Source organism: Cetorhinus maximus, chromosome 22 (genome assembly GCF_964194155.1).
Source record: "Cetorhinus maximus chromosome 22, sCetMax3.hap1.1, whole genome shotgun sequence".
NCBI lineage: Eukaryota > Metazoa > Chordata > Chondrichthyes > Lamniformes > Cetorhinidae > Cetorhinus > Cetorhinus maximus.
The window spans coordinates 8,433,234-8,453,686 of NC_135900.1; the positions used below are offsets into that span (position 1 = coordinate 8,433,234).

Consider the following 20,453-nt stretch of genomic DNA (forward strand, 5'->3'; position numbering starts at 1 on the left):
GTTCGAGAACTTGCTGTGCCCCTAGCCAAGCTGTTCCAGTACAGCTACAACACTGGCATCTACCCGGCTCTGTGGAAAATTGCCTACGTATGCCCTGTACACACAAAGCAGGAAAAATCCAACCCAGCCAATTACCACCCCATCAGTCTACTCTCGATCATCAGTGAAGTTATGGAAGGGGTCATCAACAGTGCTATCAAGCGGCATTTGCTTAGCAATAACCTGCAAACGCTTAGTTTGGGTTCCACCAGGGTTACTCAGCTCCTGACCTCATTACAGCCTTGGTTCAAACATGGACAAAAGAGCTGAACCCTAGAGGTGAGGTGAAGGGACTGCCCTTGACATCAAGGCAGCATTTGACTGAGTCTGTCACCAAGGAGCCCTAGCAAAACTGGAGTCAATGGGAATCGGGGAAAAACTCTCCACTGGTTGGAGTCATACCTAGCACAAAGGAAGATGGTTGTGGTTGTTGGAGGTTAAACATCTCCATTCCAGAGCAGCACTTGCAGGAGTTCCTCAGGGTAGTGTCCTTGGCCCAACCACCTTCAACTGCTTCATCAAAGATCTTCCTTCCATCATAAGGTCAGAAGTGGGGATGTTTGCTGATGATTGCACAATGCTCAGCACCATTCGTGACTCTAGAGATACTGAAGCAGACCACATCAAATGCAACAAGACCTGGACAATACTCAGGCTTGGGCTGACAAGTGGCAAGTAATATTCGTGCCAGGCATTGACTATCTCAAACAAGAGAGAATCTAACCATCACTCCTTGACATTCAATGGCATTGCCATTGCTGAATCCCCCCACTACCAACATCCTGGTGGTTGCCATTGACCAAACACTGAACTGGACCAGCCATATAAATAATGTGGCTACAAGGGCAGATCAGAGGAATCCTGCAGTGAGGAACTCACTTTCTGAGCCTCTAAAGTCTGTCCACCATCTCCAAAGCACAAGTCAGGAGTTGTTGGAATACTCTCTATTTGCCTGGATGAGTGCAGCTCCAACAATACTCAAGAAGCTCAACACTATCCAGGACAAAGCAGCCCGCTTGATTGGTAAGCTGTCGACAAACATTCACTCCCTCCATCACCGACGCGTTGCAGCAGCAGTGTGTACCACCTGCGAGATGCATTGTAGGAACTCACCAAGAACCTTCAGACCTTCCAAATCCACAACCACTACCATCTGGAAGACAAGGGCAGCAGATAGATGGGGACACCACCACTGGCAAGCTCCCCTCAAAGCCACACACCATCCTGACTTGGAAATATATTGCCGTTCCTTCATTGTAGCTGGATCAAAATCCTGGAACTCCCTAACAGCACTGGGTGTACCTACACCGCATGGACTGCAGCAGTTCAAGAAGGCAGCTCACCACCACCTTCTCGAGGGCAATTAGGGATGGGTATTAAATGTTGGCCTAGGCAGCAACACCCACATACCCGTAAATGAATATATTAAAAAAAAGAGCAAGCCATAAATGTACTTAAATATTTAGATTTTTTCGGAAAAGGAGGTAACATCCATTCTTATGGTAACGATGAAGTCTATTATTTGTCACTTTTTCAACCGGCTGACGTGCCTTGATGCACAATTTCGTGTTCTTAAGCTGGCCAGTGTCTTGTGTTGATCCAGAATGTTTGCTGCTGTTGATGTCTTGTATGACCCCGAGTTAAGTTTCTAACCACGTATCTTCCCCAATACATCACCCATTTCCTCCCTGACCTTGCCCTTGTCTGACTGTTATTCATGTCCCTTTCACCACCAGACTTGATTTGCTTCAACACACTGCTGACTAGTGACCCATCCTCCAATAACCAGCTTACTCACTGCCGTTGTCCTCACTGCCCTCCTGCTCCCCAGTACCTCAAATTCAAATCCTCACACTTGAGTTTAAACCCTCTGCATAGCTGTGCCCCTCTCCTTTCTCCATTCCCCATTCATCAACTGTCCCTTTCTCTGACTCTGCCCCTTCCCCACTTTTCCAGCTATCCTGCTTCACCCCTCTTCATTTTTCCTCCTGTGGCTTGGTTGCACGATTTCTCTCGGGTGCTTGTGAAATAATTCGGGAGGTTTTCCTACTTTGAAGGTGCTGCATAAATGCAGGTTGTTCTGTCTCACTGACCATCACCTATGTTTTAAATCAGCAGGTGAGCCATTACAAAAAAGAAATGGGCTTTGGAACTTGTTCGGCCATGACGGTTCTAATTGTGTAGATATAGCAGGTGTGATATATTGGTGTGATGAATTATACATAAATTCACCCTTTGTGAACCTGGTAGGCAAAGGAATGTGAGTGACGTAAAGCAGTTCCTTCTATTAACCAATTGTACCACAATGTAAAGCAGGCCTTTGTAAGTTAATTGATGCAAAGTAAAGGTAAGTTACCCTCAAATTACAATTCATAAACATTGTCTGTGCAAATCCAGGGTTGTATTTTAACATTTAAAGGAGCTGCACTGTTGGAATTGTGTATCTTAATCCAAACAGTTCCTTTGAGAGAATCACGCTCTGTATATAATTGCTGCAGCACAGAAACAGGCCTCCTTCCACCCTACAGACTGGTTGGGTCAAATTTCTGTTTGTGTTCTACATGTCATCCAACTTTACAACGTATCATTCTATTCCTTTCTTCCTCATGCATTTATCTAATTTCTCCTTAAATGCACCTATGCTAGGAAGATCCTTTCAGTGGATCTTGTATTTTAAGCAAAATTAGTTTGGACAGCCCAGATCTTCGTAGAGATAACTTCATAGTGTGAAATGACATGTATTTTGCCACTTCTCAGCCAAGTAAGTCCCTGACGCTCGTGGGTATGGGGTAGTGGGGCCCTTGGAAAAGGTATAGAGGAAGGTGTTCAGTGATATATTCCTTAAGGCTCTTAGCTTGGAGCTTGTCTTCATAGCTATTTTCATTTACAAACTACAGGCTTTCAGATGGGCACTGATTGGAGCAGCGTGGTCTTTGTCCCATTATTACAAATGAGGTAGAAATCAGGAACAAGGCACATTGCTGACTGAAAAGCATTTTATAAATTAGTAGAAAATATGATGGGGATCCTGACCAGGAGGTGCTGATGTGAAACACATTCCATAGATTTTTGCTCCTTTGAAGTTCGTGCCTCCAATATTCAAAAGAGAGACTTGTAATTACGTACAGTGCCCTTCACTAACACAGGGTATCCCAAAGGCATTACACCTGATGAAGCACTTTCTGATGTGTGGTCACTGTTGTAATGTAAGAAACACAGCAGCCAATTTACACACGCCAAGTCCCCACAAGTAGCAATGTGCTAATGGCCAGATTATCTATATTTGTGATGTTGATTGAGGGATAGGTATTAGGGCACTGGGGAGAACTCCACAGCCCTTCGAAATAGTGCCATGGATCTTTTACTTTCACTTGAAAGGCCAGCTGGGTACTCGGTTTATTGTTTTATCCAAAAGACTACATAGCATAAGGCACAGAAACAGGCTTTTCAGCCCAACCTGCTCAGGTCAGTGTTCATGCTTCATTTGAGCCTCATCAAATCTTCCTCATCTAAATCTACCAGCATAACCCCCTTATTCCCTTCTCCCTCATTTACTTGACCAGCTTTCCCTTATATGCATCCATACTATTTGCTTCAACCACTCCTTGTTTAGCAAGTTCAACATTCTCACCATTCTTTGGGTAAAGAAGTTTCTTCTGAATTCCCTATTGGGATTTTTTAGTGACTATCTTCTATTGATGGCCTGCAGTTATACTCTTCCCCACAAGAGGGAACCATCTCTCTGTAGCACTCTATCGAAACCTTTATTAATTTTAAAGACTTATTCATTTACCCCTCAGCTGCCTTTATTCAAGAGAAAGGACACCCAGTCTGTCAATCCTTTCCTGATATGTACATCCGTACATTTCTGGTATCATCCTTGCAAAGCTTCTCTGCACCCCCTCCAGTGCCTTTGTATCCTTTTTATAATATGGTGACCAGAACTGCACATGGTACTCTGTGTGGTCTGACCAAGGTTTGTTACAGGTTTAGCATAACTTGCCTACATTCTAACCCTCCAGGAATGAAGCCTGGTGCTTGGCTTGCTTTTCTCATGGCCTTGCCAACCTGTGGCACAGCTTTTAAGTGATTAATGTACTTGTAGCCCGAGATCCCTTTGTTCCTTTACCCCACCTAGACTTGCACCTTCCAAGTAATAAGTGACCTCTTGTCCTTCATACTAAAATGTACTACCTCACATTCATGGAAAAATGTTCACAAAAATGTTGGCAAGTAACATTCATGCCACAAAAGTGCAAAGCACAGACTATATCTAACAAGAAAGAATCTAACCACCTCCCCATGAGATTCAATGGCATTACCATCGCTGAATTCCCACTATAAACACCCTGGGGGTTACCATTGACCAGAAACTGAACTAAGTCAGCCATATAAATACTGTGGCTACAAGAACATGTCAGAGGTTGGGAATTCTGCAGCAAGTAACTCAGCACCTGACTCCCTCAAGCCTGTCACCAAGTCAAGAGTGTAATGGAATACTCTCCACTTGCCCGGATGAGTGCCTTGATTGGCACCCCATCCACTCCCGCCAGCACTAACGCACAGTGGCAGCAGTGTGTATACCATCTATAAGTTGCACTGCAGCAATTCACCAAGGCACCTTCAACGGCACCTTCCAAACCCACGACTTCTACCACCTAGAAGGACAAGGGTAGCGAATGCATGGGAACACCACCACCTGCAAGTTCCCCTCCAAGCCACACACCATCCTGACTTGGAACTATATCACTGTTCTTTCATTGTTGCTAGGTCAAAATCCTGGAAATCACTTCATAACAGCACTGTAGGTATATCTACAATACATGGACTGCAGTGGTTCAAGAAGACGGCTCAGCACCACCTTCTCGAGGACAATTAGGGATGGGAAATGTTGGTCCAGCCAGCAAAGCCTGTATCTCATGAACGAATAAATAAAATAAAACAGAAGTTCTGAAACATGACTAATTGTGTGATGAAACATTTTTTTAAACTGTCCTCTCATTCCTTTTGTTGTTAGCTTAATATTGAGTCCTTTTATTACCATCTCTGCAACCAGTGGAAATAATGTTTTACTGCTTCATCACCTGACACTGCTTACCTTATCATAAAGCACTTCAAAATCTTGAAGATTTCCATCAGGTCCCATCCCTAAATTCTCTAGTTTCTCTTCCTAGCTTTAAGCCTCATTCCTGGGAACATTTTAGTGAACCCACATTGCCTCTTATCCACTTCTTTCAGAACCCTCCTAAAATGAAACTGTCAAAAGCTCTACATAGTAATTAATATACTGCACCCTAAGCATTTTACAAACAGAAGACTTGATTGCTTTTGTATTCTTAAGAGAACAATTCCTTTTGAACCTTGGACCTCCCGTGTCTTTTAATGTATTTAAACCACAAGTAAGTGACAATGTGTCCTGTACACAATAAGTGTCAACTATGGCTGAGATGGTAAAATTCTTGCCTATGCATCGGAAGGTTCTGGGTTGAAGTCCCACGCCAGAGACTTGAGCACAAAAATCAAGACTGGAACTTCAGTGCAGTGCTGAGGGACTGCTGCACTGTTGGAGGTGCCGTCTTTCAGATGAGTCTTAAATTGAGGCACCGTCTGACCTCGCTGGCGGACGCAAAATATCCCACAGCACCGTTCAAAGAAACCATGTGGAGCTCATCTGGTGATGTAATGGTTTAGATAGAACAATTTGTAGGCAAAATTAAAATTGCAATTCAAACAAATATAAATAAACGATGACTAGCTGAACCTTGGCCAGCTCAGAATTATGAATTGAATGACTTGATTGGTTTATACTTTTCCACATCCCTGTCTGTTTTTAAAGCTATTTGTAAATGGAGAATTAAAAATGATTTTATATGGTATCACTCATGCATAGATTTTTAAGCTGAACTAAAATATTTTTTTTCCTTTGCAGGAAAGGAGCCACAAATCCTACCGACCACTCACTGTGCTCACCTTTCGATTAAACTACCTTTTCAGTGAACTGAATTCTGCTTTCTATCATCTCTTGAATCTTGTCCTGCATGCAGTGGTCTGCATAATCTATCTCAAAGTATGCCAGCTATTCCTGGACAGGAAGTCCAGTCTGATTGCATCTCTGCTTTTTGCAGTTCATCCAATTCACACAGAAGCGGTGAGTAAAGATTTAGATGTGCAAACGCATGTGAGCCTTGTGCAAACTTAACCGAAGTCAGATGTGCAAAAGACAATTGGGCTTCAAAGCTCTTTTCCTAAATTAAGTCAACATTATTAACAAAAAGAAAGCTCCTGTTACATCCTACATTGCCCCAGTTGAGGCATCTTGCTCTCAGTTACCAAGTTAGTAACTGATGTTAGCAATTTCTTCACTCGTAGGGCCTGCACACTGGTTGAGAAAGAAGCCCTAGAATTATTTAAGGATCATTTAGATGGTACAGTGGGAGAACGGGGCTATAATGTGGCTGAACAACCAGATGGCCGCCCTCATTCGTAATTATCGAGTGCGCTCCCAATGTTGGTTACGTTCTGCTGTTAGGAGGCTCAAGTGAGAGGACCACAGCTCAATCCCAGATATGATTCTGCTTGTCATACCCTCACTGGATCACAGAAGTGTCAACTTCGATTGTGCTGTGCTGGCTGTTCCAGGCTTCAGTACTATGAATTTCTGGACTCACCATTTTGAGTGTACCTGCTTGGCTGGTGATTCATAGACAAGCCTGGTCTGGTCTGTTGTGGTGTGGCAATGGCTATTGCAATAATTGCATGTAATACCAACTGTTCATCACTGTGTGGCACAAGTGAGCTTGGCCTTTGTCTCAGACAATCATTTCAGATTAAATTGAATTACTCAGAATTTATAGAACAAATATAGGCCATTCAGCCCCACTGATCTATGCCAGTGTTCATGCTCCACATAAGCCTCTTTCCACTCTTCAACTAACCCTATCAGTATTACTACCTTTTCCTTTCTTTCTCATCTAGTCTCTCCTTAAATGCGTCTTATGCTATTCTCCCCAATTACTTTCCTACCTGGGAGCTGAACAGAGGCAGTCGGGAGCAGCATAATTAGAGCCCAGGGATCAGAGCATGGTCTTTCCTACCTGGGAGCTGAACAGAGGCAGTCGGGAGCAGCATAAATAGAGCCCAGGGATCAGAGCGCAGTCTTTCCTACCTGGGAGCTGAGCAGAGACAGTTGGGAGCGGAGTGTGGCCTTTCCTACCTGGGAGCTGAGCAGAGACAGTCGGGAACATCTGAGCTGCTAAAGAAACTGAGTTTAAAAAAACAACTGTGAATTCACGGGAAGCTAGTAAGTTGATTGGCCGGCAAGTGCTTGGTGTAAGGGACAGTGTGTTAATTGCCAGCTTAGGACACAGGAGTTAAGTTAGATCTATAAATAAATCGAACTAAAGATAAAATAAATATAAAATAAAACAGTTATGTGTTAAAATAATTAAAATAAACCTCCAAAGCACATACCAGTGCAATTAAGAATCGTATAACCTTTAGTCTTATTGTGGGTGGTGCTAGCAATTAGTAAACACTGTAAATTTCAATATACCTAGGAATTATTCGTAATTAATTAACTAAATTAGCTAAACAGTATACACAACAATGGCAGGGCAAGTGTTATGTTGCGGCTGTGGAATGTTGGAACTTTTGGACGCCAAGGCAATCCAGGACAAGCACACCTGCAGAAAGTGTAAGCAGCTAGAGGAATTCCGGATCAGGATTATTGGTCTGGAAGCCGAATTGCAGACACTGCACAACATAAGGATTGGGGGGAGGGAGGGGGGAAGGTGTGGAATACCTGGACACTTTGTTCCAGAAGTTGATCTCACTTCTTAGAATAGGGTCATCTGCTTTGGTCAGCAGTGAGAGACAGGAGGATGTGACCGTGACTGAGGTAGATAAAGGGACCAAGTAGACCGGAGTGGAGGAGCCTAAGACTTTGCAACTATCAAACAGGTTTGAGGTGCTCAATACTTGTGTGGACAAAAGTGGGGTCTGCAAGGTGGATGAGCAGGCTGACTGTGATACAGAAGCCATTCAAGTTTGGGGGAGCAAATAGGAATGTAGTGGTAGTTGGGGGCAGTATAGTGAAGGGGATCGACACTGTTCTCTGTAGCAGAGGGAGAGTCCAGACGGCTGTGTTGTCTGCCTGGTGCCAGGTTCAGGATATCTGCTCAGGGCTGGAGAGGAACTTGCAGTGGGAGGGGGAGGATTCAGTTGTTGTTGTCCATGTGGGCACCAACCACACAGGTAGAACTAGGAAAGAGGTTCTGCATAGTCAGTATGATGAGCTAGGCATCAAACTAAGGAGCAGAACCTCAAAGGTAATAATCTCTGGATTATTACCTGAGCCACATGCAAATTGGCATGGGGTAAATAAGATTAGAGAGATGAATGCGTGGCTCAAGACTGGTGTAGGAGAAGTGGGTCCCAGTTCGTGGGGCACTGGCATCAGTACTGGGGAAAGTGGGGGCTGTAGTGTTGGGGCGGCCTACACCTGAACCATGTGGGGACCAATGTTCTTGCGAGCTACATAACTAGGGAGGTAGAGAGGGCTTTAAACTAAATAAGTGGGGGATGAGGGATTAAGCTTGGGTAGATGTTGCAAATCACGGGGTAAATAATAGTAAGATGGGGAATGATGGTCAGAGAATGGCAGGAAGGGAAAGAGAAAAAACCTAAGAATGCACCAGCAGTCAAGACTGGATGTTACAAAGATAACAAAAAGGCAAAACTAAAGGCTTTGTATCTGAATGCGCATGGCATTCATAGCATAGTAAATGAATTGATAGCGCACATTGAAGTGAATAAATATGATCTGATAGCCATTAGGAAACATGGCTGCAGGATGAGAAGGATTAGGTCCTGAATATTGAGGGGTATATGACATTCAAGAAGAATAGGAAGCTAGGTAAAGGTGGAAGGGTAGCACTTAATCAAGGATGGCATTTGTGCAATAGTTAGAGATGACCTTGGTTCAGGAGATCAGGATGTAGAATCAGTTTGGGTGGAGATGAGGAATAGTAGGGGAAAGAAGTCACTGGTGCGAGTGGTCTACAGGCCCCCTAACAGTAACCACAATGTAGGTCAAAGTATACAAGAAGAAATATTGAGTGTTTCTGATAAAGGGACGGCAATAATCATGGGTGACTTTAATCTGCATATAAACTGGAAACATCAGATTGGCAGTAGTAGCCTAGATGAGTTTATAGAATGTTTTTGAGACAGTTTCTTAGAGCAGCACGTTCTGGAACCAACCAGAGAGCAGGTTATATTAGACTTGGTATTGTGTAATGTGACAGGATTAATTAATGACCTCAGTGTAAAGGCACCCCTAAGTGACAACAGACACAATATGATTGAATTTTACATCCAGTTTGGAGGAGAAAAGAGTGGGTCTAAGACTAGTATTTTAAACTTAAATAAGGGCAACTATGTGGGGATGAAAGCTGAGCTAGATGAAGTGAACTGGGATACTAGGCTAGGGGATTGATCAATAGAGGAGCAGTGCGAGAAAATTAAGGGATATTTCAGAATAAGTATATTCCTTTTATAAAGAAATATTATAAGGGGAGGACCCACCATCCTTGGTTAACTAAAGAAGTTAAGGAAAGCAAACTTAAGAAAAAAGCGTACAGCTGCGCAAAGATGAGTGGCAGGTCAGATGATTGGTCAGAATATAAGGAATGGCAGAGAATGACTAAAAGGTTAATCAGGGGAAAGAAATTAGAGTGTGAGAGGAAGCTAGCTAGAAATGTAAAAGCAGATAGCAAGAGCTTCTTCAGGCATTTAACAAGGACAAGAGTAAGCAAAGTGAGTGTTGGTCCTCTACAGATTGAGAATGGGGAGTTAATAGTAGATAAAAAGGAAATGGTGAATGAAACAAATATTTTGCTCCTGTCTTCACAACAGAGGATACAAAAAACATTCCAGTAATAGCCATAAATCAAGAGGTGGGAAGGAGAGGGGAACTTGGTGAAATTACAATCACTAGGAAGCCTTACTGAGCAAACTGAGTTGGAACTGCAGGCTGACAAGTCTCTGGGTCCTGATGGACTTCATCCTAGGGTCTTAAAAGAAGTGGCTAATGAGGTAGTAGATGTGTTGGTGTTAATTTTCCAAAATTCACCAGATTCTGGAAAGGTTCCATCAGACTAGAAAGTAGCAAATATAACCCCTCTATTCAAGAAGGGCAGGAGGCAGAAAACAGGAAACTATAGGCCAGTTAGCCTGACGTCTTATGGGGAAGGTGCTGGAATCAATCATTGAGGAGGTTATAGCTGAGCACTTAGAAAAACTCAAGGTAATTGGGAAGAGCCAGCATTGTTTTGTGAAAGGGAAATCATGTTTAACCAATTTATTGAGGTTCTTTGAAGGAGTAATTTGCATTGTGGATAATGGGAACCCTGTAGATATACTGTACTTGGATTTCCAGAAGGCACTGAATAAGGTGCCACATCAAAGTTTATTGTGGAAAATAAAAGCTCATGGTGTAGGAGGTAACATAATAACATGGACAGAAGATTGGCTAGCTGGGAATATACAGAGTACGCATACATGGGTCATTTCCTGATTGGCAGGAGGTAACGAGTGGAGCCCCCCAGTGGTCTGTGCTGGGGCCTCAACTTTATACAATTTATATCAATGACTTATATGAGGGTAGCGAAGGCATGGTAGCTAAATTTGCAGATGAGACAAAGATAGGTAGGAAAGTATGTTGTGCAGAGGACATAAGGAGGTTGTAGACGGATATAGATAGGTTGACTGAGTGGGCAAAAATCTGGCAGATGGAGTACAATGTGGGAAAATGTGAAGCTGTTCACTTTGGCAGGAAGAATGTAAAAGCAGAGCAGTGCTTAAATGAAGAATGACTACAGAATTCCGAGGTGCAGAGGGATCTAGGTGTTCTAGTGCATGAGTCACTAAAACTTAGTATGCAGGTGAAACAAGTAATTAAGAAGGCTAATGGAATGCTATCCTTCATTACAGGAGGAAGTGAACACACAAGTAAGGATGTTATGCTTCAGTTATATAGGGCACTGGTGAGCCCACATCCCGAATACTGTGTGTAGTTTTTGCGTCTTTATTTAACGAGGGATGTTAATGCGTTATAGGTGGTTCAGAGTGCTAGATTGATACCTGGAATGAGTGAGTTGGAGAGACTGGGCTTGTTTCCACTGGAGTTTACACTTGATTGAAGTATATAAGATCTGGAACGGTCTTGAAGACAAGGTGGACATGGAAATGATGTTTCCTCTTGGGGTGAGTCCAGAACTAGGGGGCACTGTTCTAAAATTAGGGGGTGCACTTTTAGGACATTGATGAGGAGGGTTGCGTGACTTTGGAACTCTGCCTCAGAAGGCAGTGGAGGTGGAGCCATTGAATATCTTTAAGACGGAGGTAGATTCTTGTTGGGCAAGGGAATCAAAGGTTAGCGGGAGTAGATGGGAATGTGAAATTAGTAATACAGAAGATCAGCCATGATCTTATTGAATGGCAGAGCAGGCTCAATGGGCCGAATAGCCTACTTCAGCTGCTATTTCATGTATTTGTATGTACTCCATATTCCACATTCTAACCAAACTCTAGGTAAAGAATTTATTCTTAGATTGATTAATGACTATCTTATATTTATGGCCTGTAGTTTTGGACTCACCACAAGTGGAAACATCTTTATGTCAACACTTTCAAACCCTTTCATAACTTTAAGGACAGGTGCTCATGACTGTCTAAGTATTTAACAAATACAGCTGAATGCCAATAGACACTTGCACATTCATCTTAAGTGAGGGTTTCCACTGTTTGCTATTTATGGTGTAGCTGTAGACGATGTGTAAAGAGCGTTTTCATGATTTCCCTCAATAATGCACAGTACAAATCCCTTTCAAAGGATTTACTCAAGGGATGCAGCTTTCCAATGGTGGTGAAAATATTAGAGAAATACAAACCATAAAAAGTTTAACTTTATACATTACTTTAAATTATCAATGCATTATAATTTTGGCTCAATTCTCAAGGGCAATTGGGGATGCACAATAAACGCTGGTCCTGCCAACGACACCCACTTCCCACAAACAAAAAGCAACATCCGCCTGAGAGGACAGACAGGGAGGGTGTCAGTTTATTATCAGAAAGTTGGCAGCTGCAACAGTGGAGCATTCCTCAGTACTGCAGTGGAATGTCAGCCTAGATTTTGCGTTCAAGGCTTTGGAGTGCGATTTGAACCCACAACCTTCTGATTCAGAGAAAAGGGCTCTTGTGAGGCGGGGCAGGGGCAGTGGTGCACACTGGTGAAGTAAGAGGTGCTTTTCTGAGGTTGAGGGTTGCCGTGCATGGTTAGGCAGAGCAGAGAGAGTTTTACTATGCATGTGCACTTGACCTATGAGTGTTTAATGTGCCAGAATTGGAAAGTGCTTTATTCCTCGGCACCAACATCTCTCACCTTGATAAACAATGGGCTGTATCCTCCGACTAGCGTCAGAAAGCACTGGCCTGCAGAAATTAGAAGAAATAAATACCTATTTACCTGGCCTTGAAAATTACTTTGACACTTCAGTTCACTGGAGCTGCCTGGGGTCCGCATCAAAAGAATTCTTGCAGGCTCCAGCAAAGCCTAGATCCAGCGTATTCAAGGAGGTCGCACCCCCTTTTTTATGGCACGAGCTGCCGTAAAGCAGGTAAGTTTATAGGACCAGGGAAATTGACAGGCCAGGGGAAGGTAAGTGTTTAAGGTAGGTGGATAGGATTTGGGGTTGGGAGTGTCCAGGGGTTGGCCCGTGGTGGTGGTGGGGTTCTGGGGGTTGGGGGATGGTGACCTGGGGGTTAAGGGGGGCATGATCCAGGGTTGGGGGTGTGTGTGTGGTTTGGGGGTTGAGGGTTGGGTGGGTGTCGGAAGTCCGGGGTGGTGGTGGTTTGGGATCTGGGATCTGGGATGCAGGGGCGGGTGGTTGGTGGGATCCGGGGTTGGTGGGGGTTCTGAGGACTGAGGGGTCCAGGGTGAGGTGGAAGGTTTCGGAGGTCAGGGGAAGCCCGTGGTTTGGGGGTTGGGTGGGGGTGTCGGAGGTTGGGGGGAGACCTCTGGGGTTGGTCTGGGTCTTTATAACAGTTACTCAGAAGTTAGAAGAGGTTTTAATTCTTCTAAATTTTTCTGAGCAACTATTGGTATAATCCCAGCGGAACCATCAAAGTTTGCAATTTAAACTACATTTTCGGATGGTTCCCAGCGCAGCGCAATTTCCAGAGGAAGTTTGCACTTCTGGGCAATTGTGTGCAAACCCTTACCTGGGAATTTGCCAGAGAGACTCACCCAATCCGCCAGTGGGGAGTGTGGAAGTTACGGGCCATAATTTTTTAAAGAAGCACCACTGATAATGAGTGGCAGATATTAAATATTGAAGATAGTGATTAGATTGAATGCAACAAATACCTGTCTTTTTGTAAAAGTCACCTTAGGGTTTTAAAATTTAGCACCATATGCTTAATAAGCTATAATAAGGCTAGAGAATGCAAAGTGTGAGGCATGTGAAAGGTTAGATTGCTAGCTGGCTTCAACACAAAGCCGAGAGTCAGAGTAAAGGATCAGTGCTGGGACCACTGCTGTTCGCAATTTACACTAACAATTTGGACCTGGAATCAAAAGATGGATAACACCATTTTGGGGGAGATAGTCAATACTTCAGTATTGCAACATATTACAGAAGGACAGTAATAAACTTGCAGGACGGGCAAACAGTTGGCAAATGAAGTTCAACACAGATAAGTGTGGGGTAGTACATTTTGGTAGGAAGAATAGGGAGGTCACTTGTTACTTGGAAGTTGCAAGTCTAAGTGAAGTAGAGGATCAGAGGGATCGCAGAGTACAAATACACCAATCACTGAAAATTGCGCCACAGATTAGCAAGGTCATAAAAAAAACCAAGCATCAGGCTTTATTTCTAGAGGGATAGAATTAAAAAAGTAGGGAAGTTATGCTAAGCCTGTTTTGAACCTTAGTTAGACCACACTTAAAGCACTGTGTGCAGTTCTGGTCGCCATATTATAAAAAAGATATAGAGGCACTGGAGGGGGCGCAGAGAAGATTTATAAGGATGACATCCAAAATGCAAAGGTACACACATCAGAAAAGAATTGACAGGCTGGGTCTCTTTTCTCTTGAATAAAGACTAAGGAGCGACCTAATAGAGAGAGGTGTTTAAAATTGAAAGGTTTTGATAAGAGTGGCTATCTTGTGGTGTAGAGCATAACGAGAGGCCATTACTATCAGATAGTCACCAAGGAATGCAGCAGGGAATTTAAAAGAAACTTATTTACCCATTACTGCATTCCTTGGTGACTATCCGATATTGATGGCTTCTCATTATGCTCTATACCACAAAACGAAACATTCTCTCTGTAGCCACTCTATCAAAACCTTTCCTAATTTTAAACACCTCTCTCTATTAGGTCGCTGCTTAGTCTTTATTGTGGTGTAGAGCAAAATGAGAGGCCACTAATGTCAGATAGTCACCAAGGAATGCAGTAGGGAATTTAAAAGAAACTTCTTTACCGAGAGAACGGCGAGAATGTTGGACTCGCCACCACAGGGAGTGGTTGAAGCAAATAGTATAGATGCATTTAAGGGAAAGCTAAACACACATGAAGGAGAAGAGAAACGAGGGTTATGATGATAGATTTAGATGAGGAAAGATGTGGCAAAGCTCAAACGGTGCATAAATGCTGACATGGACTGATTGGGTTGAATGACCTGTTACTGTGCAATATATCCTATGTAACCAGAGTAGATAATTGGATTTTGGCTTTGCATAGAGATTTACATCTCTCTCTCTCTCTCTCTCTCCGTTTATACTGCAGGTTACTGGAGTCGTGGGTCGGGCTGAGCTCTTGTCCTCCATTTTCTTTTTGGCTGCATTTTTATCGTACACTAAGTCTAAGGGTCCCAACAATTCAATCGGTAATGTACTTTGTTGTAATGGCTAAAAAGTCTGTATCTAGGATGTGAGCACAATTTCATTCATGCAAATTCAGTGGCCAGTTCATAACCAAAAGCTGGTGGTTTAAAGAGAAAAGTCACTTTTACTCGCTTAGACAGTTTCAAGGCTGCTTGGCTTAATGTAGACTAATTTTGCTTAGTTCTTTTTTTAAATTCATTCATGGGATGTGGATATCGCTGACTAGGACAGCATTTATTGATATGGTAAATGAATAGAACAGAACCTGTCTTAAGCTTTCAACAAACAGAAGCCCTAAATGAGCTAGAAAGTTCACAGAAGCCAGTCAGTCTTGAGTGATCCTTGCTGTGTCAAGCTGTTCGTATGATCATGGTTTTTTTTCCTTTATTCTTTTGTGGAATGTGGGTGTTGCTGGCAAGGCCAGAATTTGTTACCCATCCTTATTTGTCATTGAAGCAAGCATCTTGCTAGGCCATTTCAGAGGGCAGTAAGAGGCAACCACATTGCTGTTTATGCACTGCAGTAACTTGCCAAGACTCCTTCAAAAGCACCTTCCAGACCTGAGACCTCTTAACACCTAGACAGCAAAGGCAGCAAACCCATGGGAACACCACCTCCTGCATGTTTCCCTTCAAGGCACACATCATCCTGGCTTGGAACTAAATCAATGTTCCTTCATTGTCGCCGAGTCAAAATCCTGGAACTCCCTCCCTACACGACATGGACTGCAGCAGTTCAAGAGGGCAGCTCACCACCACCTTCTCAAGGACAATTAGTGATAGGCAATAAAAATGCTGGCCTTGCAGTGACGCCCACATCTCATGAGAGAATTAAAACAAAGACCAGTGAATTTGTTTTTGCATGTTGGAGGAAGGATAAATATTGGTCAGGACACTGGGGAGCAATCCCTATTCTAATGGGATCTTTTAAGCCACCTTGGAGACCAGATGGAGTTTAACATATCATCCAAAAGCCTGAGTTCCTCCATGTCCTTGTCAATATTTATCCCTCAACCAATGCCTCAGAAACAGATTATCTTGTTTGTGGGAGCTTGCTGTGTGCATTTTGTCTGCTGCATTTCTGACTTTACAACGGCGACTATGCTTCAAAAAGCTTAATTGGTTGGAAACTTGCTTTGTGAAATCTTGTCGTAAAACTACATTATAAATGCAAACCTTTCTTGCTTTTCCTTTTATTTACTGGACTTCTTCACTGAAGATCTGGATGTTTGCACTTAGGGGACTGGACAGAATGAAATAGCAAAGTCTTTTTTTTCTCACAGTGTGGACACCTATTGTGGTCACAGTAATACTAGTTGCTGTTGCAACTTTATGTAAGGAACAAGGAATAACGGTCATCGGCATATGCTTTGTCTATGAAATCTTTGTCGCCCAAGGAGTAAGTATAATACTGTAAATGTATTGTTTATTTCCTGCGAAAACAGGTTATTGTTGAGTCCCGTGTGGTTGAGGGTCCCTTTGTTTATCATTTAAATGTATGTTGGTCGAGGACAGAATAGCCTGAGAAACTGTGTCCACTGGCAGAAGGGTTGGCAACTAAAGATTGCAGATCTAAGATAACTGGCAAATGCACCAGAGGGAGATGAAGAGAAATGTGTTTATTGCTTGGAGATTAAAAGGGTGATCAGATGGCAGGGGAGCTGGCCTTATGTGCATCTTCACAGGTTTTGGAGGGGAGATGGTGGTGTTAAGGTGTTTTCTAGGCTCCTACAGAACTCCACCCATTAGCCACCTATAATGTTGAGCACCCATGCTAGCTGCAAGCTGATATGTTCCATACTGGAACTTAAAAAGGCCCCGGTGAATAAGAAGCTCTGACGAATCAATTACTGCTATGCTCCTCAATAGGAGAATGAAAACAATTTTTTGGCGTTCCCTTGTCTGACTCTCTCCAAGTCTTGACTGCCTCCCCTCAAAGTGGCAGGACACCATTCCAAACTCTGCTGCATGACAGGGTGCTCATATACTAGGTAGGCTGCCCATCATGATAATGAGGAGATAAAATCCTGGAAGGTGAGAGTGATTGCCCTTGACATCAAGGTAACATTTGACCAAATTTGGCATCAAGGAGCCCTAGCAAAACTGGAGTCGGTGGGAATCAGTGGGAAAATTCTCCCCTGGTTGGAGTAATACATGGCACAAAGGAAGATGGTTGTGGTTGTTTGAGGTCAACCGTCTCAATTCCAGGACATCCCTGCAAGAGTTCCTCGGGGTAGTGTCCTAGGCCCAGACATCTTCAGTTGCTGCATCAATGACCTTCCATCATAAGGTCAGAAGTGGGGATGTTTGCTGATGATTGCACAATGTTCAGGAGCATTGATGATTTCTCATACTGAAGCAGTCAATGTCCAAATGCAGTAAGATCTGGACAATATCCAGGCTTGGGTTGACAAGTGGCAAGTAACATTTGCACCAATTGCCAGGCAATGACCATCTCCAACAAGAGAGAATCTAACCATCGCCCCTTGGCGTTCAATGGCTTTACCATTGCTGAATGCCCTACCATCAACACCCTGGGGGTTACCATTGACCAGAAACTGAACTGGACCGGCCAGATCAATACTGTGGTAACAAGAGCAGGTCAGAGGCAAGGAACCCAGCAACGAGTAATTCACATCCTGACTCCCCAAAGCCTGTCCACCATTTTCAAGGCGCAAGTGAGGAGTGTGATGGAATACTCTCCACTTGCCTGGATGAGTGCAGCTCCCACAACACTCAAGAAACTTGACACCATCCAGGACAAATCAGCCCACTTGATTGGCACCCCATCCACAAACATTCACTCCCTCCACCATCGATGCATAGTAGCAGCAGTGTGTACCATCTACAAGATGCACTGCAGGAACTCGTCAAGGCCCCTTAGACAGCACCTTTCAAACCCACTACCATTGAGAAGGACAAAGGCAGCAGATAGATAGGAACACCACCACCTGGAAGTTCCCCTCCAAGTCACTCACCATCTTGACTTGGAAATATATCACTGTTCCTTCACTATCGCTGTGTCAAAATTGTGGACTCCCTCCCTAACAGTACTGTGGATGCATCTACACCACGTGGACTGCAGCGGTTCAAGAAGGCAGCTCACCACCACCTTCAAGGACAATTAGAGATGGGCAATAAATGCTGGCCTAGCCAGCGATGCCCACGTTTCATAAATGAATGAAAACCATAGAATGATACAGCGTAGATGGTGGCCAAGCGGCCCATTGTGGCTATGCAGGGTCTGGTAGTGCTACCCAACTATTCCTACTTCCCTATTCCTTCCCCATTGCCGAGCAATGCTTTTCCTTCAAGTATTTATCCAATCCTGTTTGAATGTTAATATTGAATTTTTCATTACTGCCTTTCAGGTAGTGCATTCCAGATCACAATTTACTGTGTAAAATATTGTTTCCTCATATTACCGTTGGTTCTTTTGCCAATCACCTTAAATCTGTGCCCTCTGGTTACCAACTCTTCTGCCACTGGAAATAGTTCTCCTTATTTACTCTATCAAGACCACTCATAATTTGAACACCTTTGTCAAATCTCCTCTTCACATTATATGCTTTAAGGAGAACCATCCCCAGTGTCTCTAATTTCTCCACATAATTGAAATCCCTCATCCCTGGTACCATTCACCGTGTCAAAGACCTTGACATCCTTCCTAAAAGGAGATGCCCTGAATATTCCAGCTGGGGCCTAACCATTGATTAGGGATAGAGTTGAATCCTGTGATGGACAGGCAGGCAGATTCCTCTTCCTCTTCCACGCTTTCAGCAGCAAAGCAGGGCCCTAGAATTTCAGACTAACAAACTTTCTGGGGCCTAGTCCGGAGCCAGGCATGTCGTCCATCGTTTCCTGACAATGGCCGACAGCAGATGAAGGACCTCGAGATCAGCTTGGACTTGATAAAAGTTCCAGGCTGCTGTCTCCACTCATAGCTCTGAGTAGGCCGCTTCGCTTTACAATCCACATTTCTAGCAACCATCAGCTGTGATCTCTCAAAGCCAAAATTGCAAAAGAGCAGACAGTTCCACTAAATATTTAGACCATCGCTCACACCACAGTGATGGAAGGAAGTGTGAGTTGATAACGCGAGTTGATTAGGACAATGGGACAGTCAGAGCTTGAACGGCATTCCATTAAGAATTACCACCTTGTTGGGAGGGTACTTGCGAGGACAATGGGTAATTAATGTGCCCATCCAACACGTCCAAAAGGTAAACAGAGAGAGGGTGAGATGCCAATTGTGTGCAGCTGTTGGCAGAACGGCGTGCATCATCCGGAGAGGAGATTTGCAACTCTCGGTATATCTCTTAATCCTCTGAACTTGCTGGCCGATTGGAGGCATTAACGTGCCCTTTCTTTTCCAGCAAGATTTAGCTTGACAAACTCTCTGGTATTCTTTTTTCTGAACAGTTTAGAGTTGTGACCGCTGAATGAAGTTCTCTTGAAATAACGATTGTTAATCTTTCTTACAGTTTACTTTGCATGTAGTGGGGGAAATTGTGCTTCACTTGGTACAAGGAAAGGGCACTCTACCATCGTGGGTGCTCCAGATGCTGATCAAACTTATTTTTTTGATGCTCAGCACTCTTCTGCTTGTCATTGTCCGCGTTCAGGTCATTCAATCCCAGCTGCCAGTTTTCACCAGGTAAGATGTGTTTGACGATAACCTGACTTAACCTGGGGCCATAAATGTAAGATAGTTACTAATAAGTCCAGTAACGAATTTCGGAGAAACTTGTTTGCCCAGAGAGTGGTGAAAATGTGGAACTCGTTACCACAAAGGATAGTTGAGGCAAATAGCACAGGTACATTCAAGGGGAAGCTAGATAAGTACATGAGGGAGAAAGGAATAGAGGATATGGAGATAGAGTTAGATGCAGCAGGGTGAGAGGAGGGTCATGGAACATAAAAACCAATATGGATCTGTTGGGCTGAATGGTATGCTTCTGTGCTAAAAATATTTTTCATCCATAAAACATTCACCACGAAAAGCCCTTCCTTCCTGAAGATGCTTGGTTCAAACCTAAGCGACTGGTATCAAATTCTCCTTTGAGCTTCTTTCATGCACATGCCTGTGATAAAATCTCAGAGGAATTGGTAGTCATGGGGTATCTGTGCCAGTTGTAACTGATATTGGGCTTTATCAATAAACAGTTCAAAATTGTGTTGCGAAGCTAGATCAAAATGAAAGGAATTGCTTTCTGAATGCCTGCTAACAATTAGTGACTGTTAATGGACAGAGCACTGGCACAGGAAACCTCACTATTTTCCAACAGGCTTTGGCAGCAAGCGGGCGTTCCAGTGCCACGTATGCACTTAGAGTTACTACCACATCGAGGGTGAGAGTAGAGAAGTGCAACCTCCTGAAAGAGAAGAAAACCCTCAGCTTGTATCCCCTTGGGAAAAGAAGCATTTAAAATAATGAATGGAATTGATAGGATAGACAAGAGAG

At 43.5% G+C, this 20,453-nt stretch overlaps 1 protein-coding gene across 2 annotated transcripts in view; it reads left to right on the plus strand.

Annotated features, from left to right (window-relative positions):
• tmtc3 (transmembrane O-mannosyltransferase targeting cadherins 3) overlaps nucleotides 1-20,453 on the plus strand; it is an 83,735-nt gene that overhangs the window by 15,033 nt on the left and 48,249 nt on the right. For both annotated transcript variants that reach the window (XM_078567747.1, XM_078567749.1), the window contains exons 3-6: nucleotides 5,969-6,187; nucleotides 14,893-14,992; nucleotides 16,273-16,388; nucleotides 19,474-19,646. In XM_078567747.1, coding sequence (XP_078423873.1) covers nucleotides 5,969-6,187; nucleotides 14,893-14,992; nucleotides 16,273-16,388; nucleotides 19,474-19,646 — 608 coding nt within the window. The remainder of the gene's footprint in view (nucleotides 1-5,968; nucleotides 6,188-14,892; nucleotides 14,993-16,272; nucleotides 16,389-19,473; nucleotides 19,647-20,453) is intronic.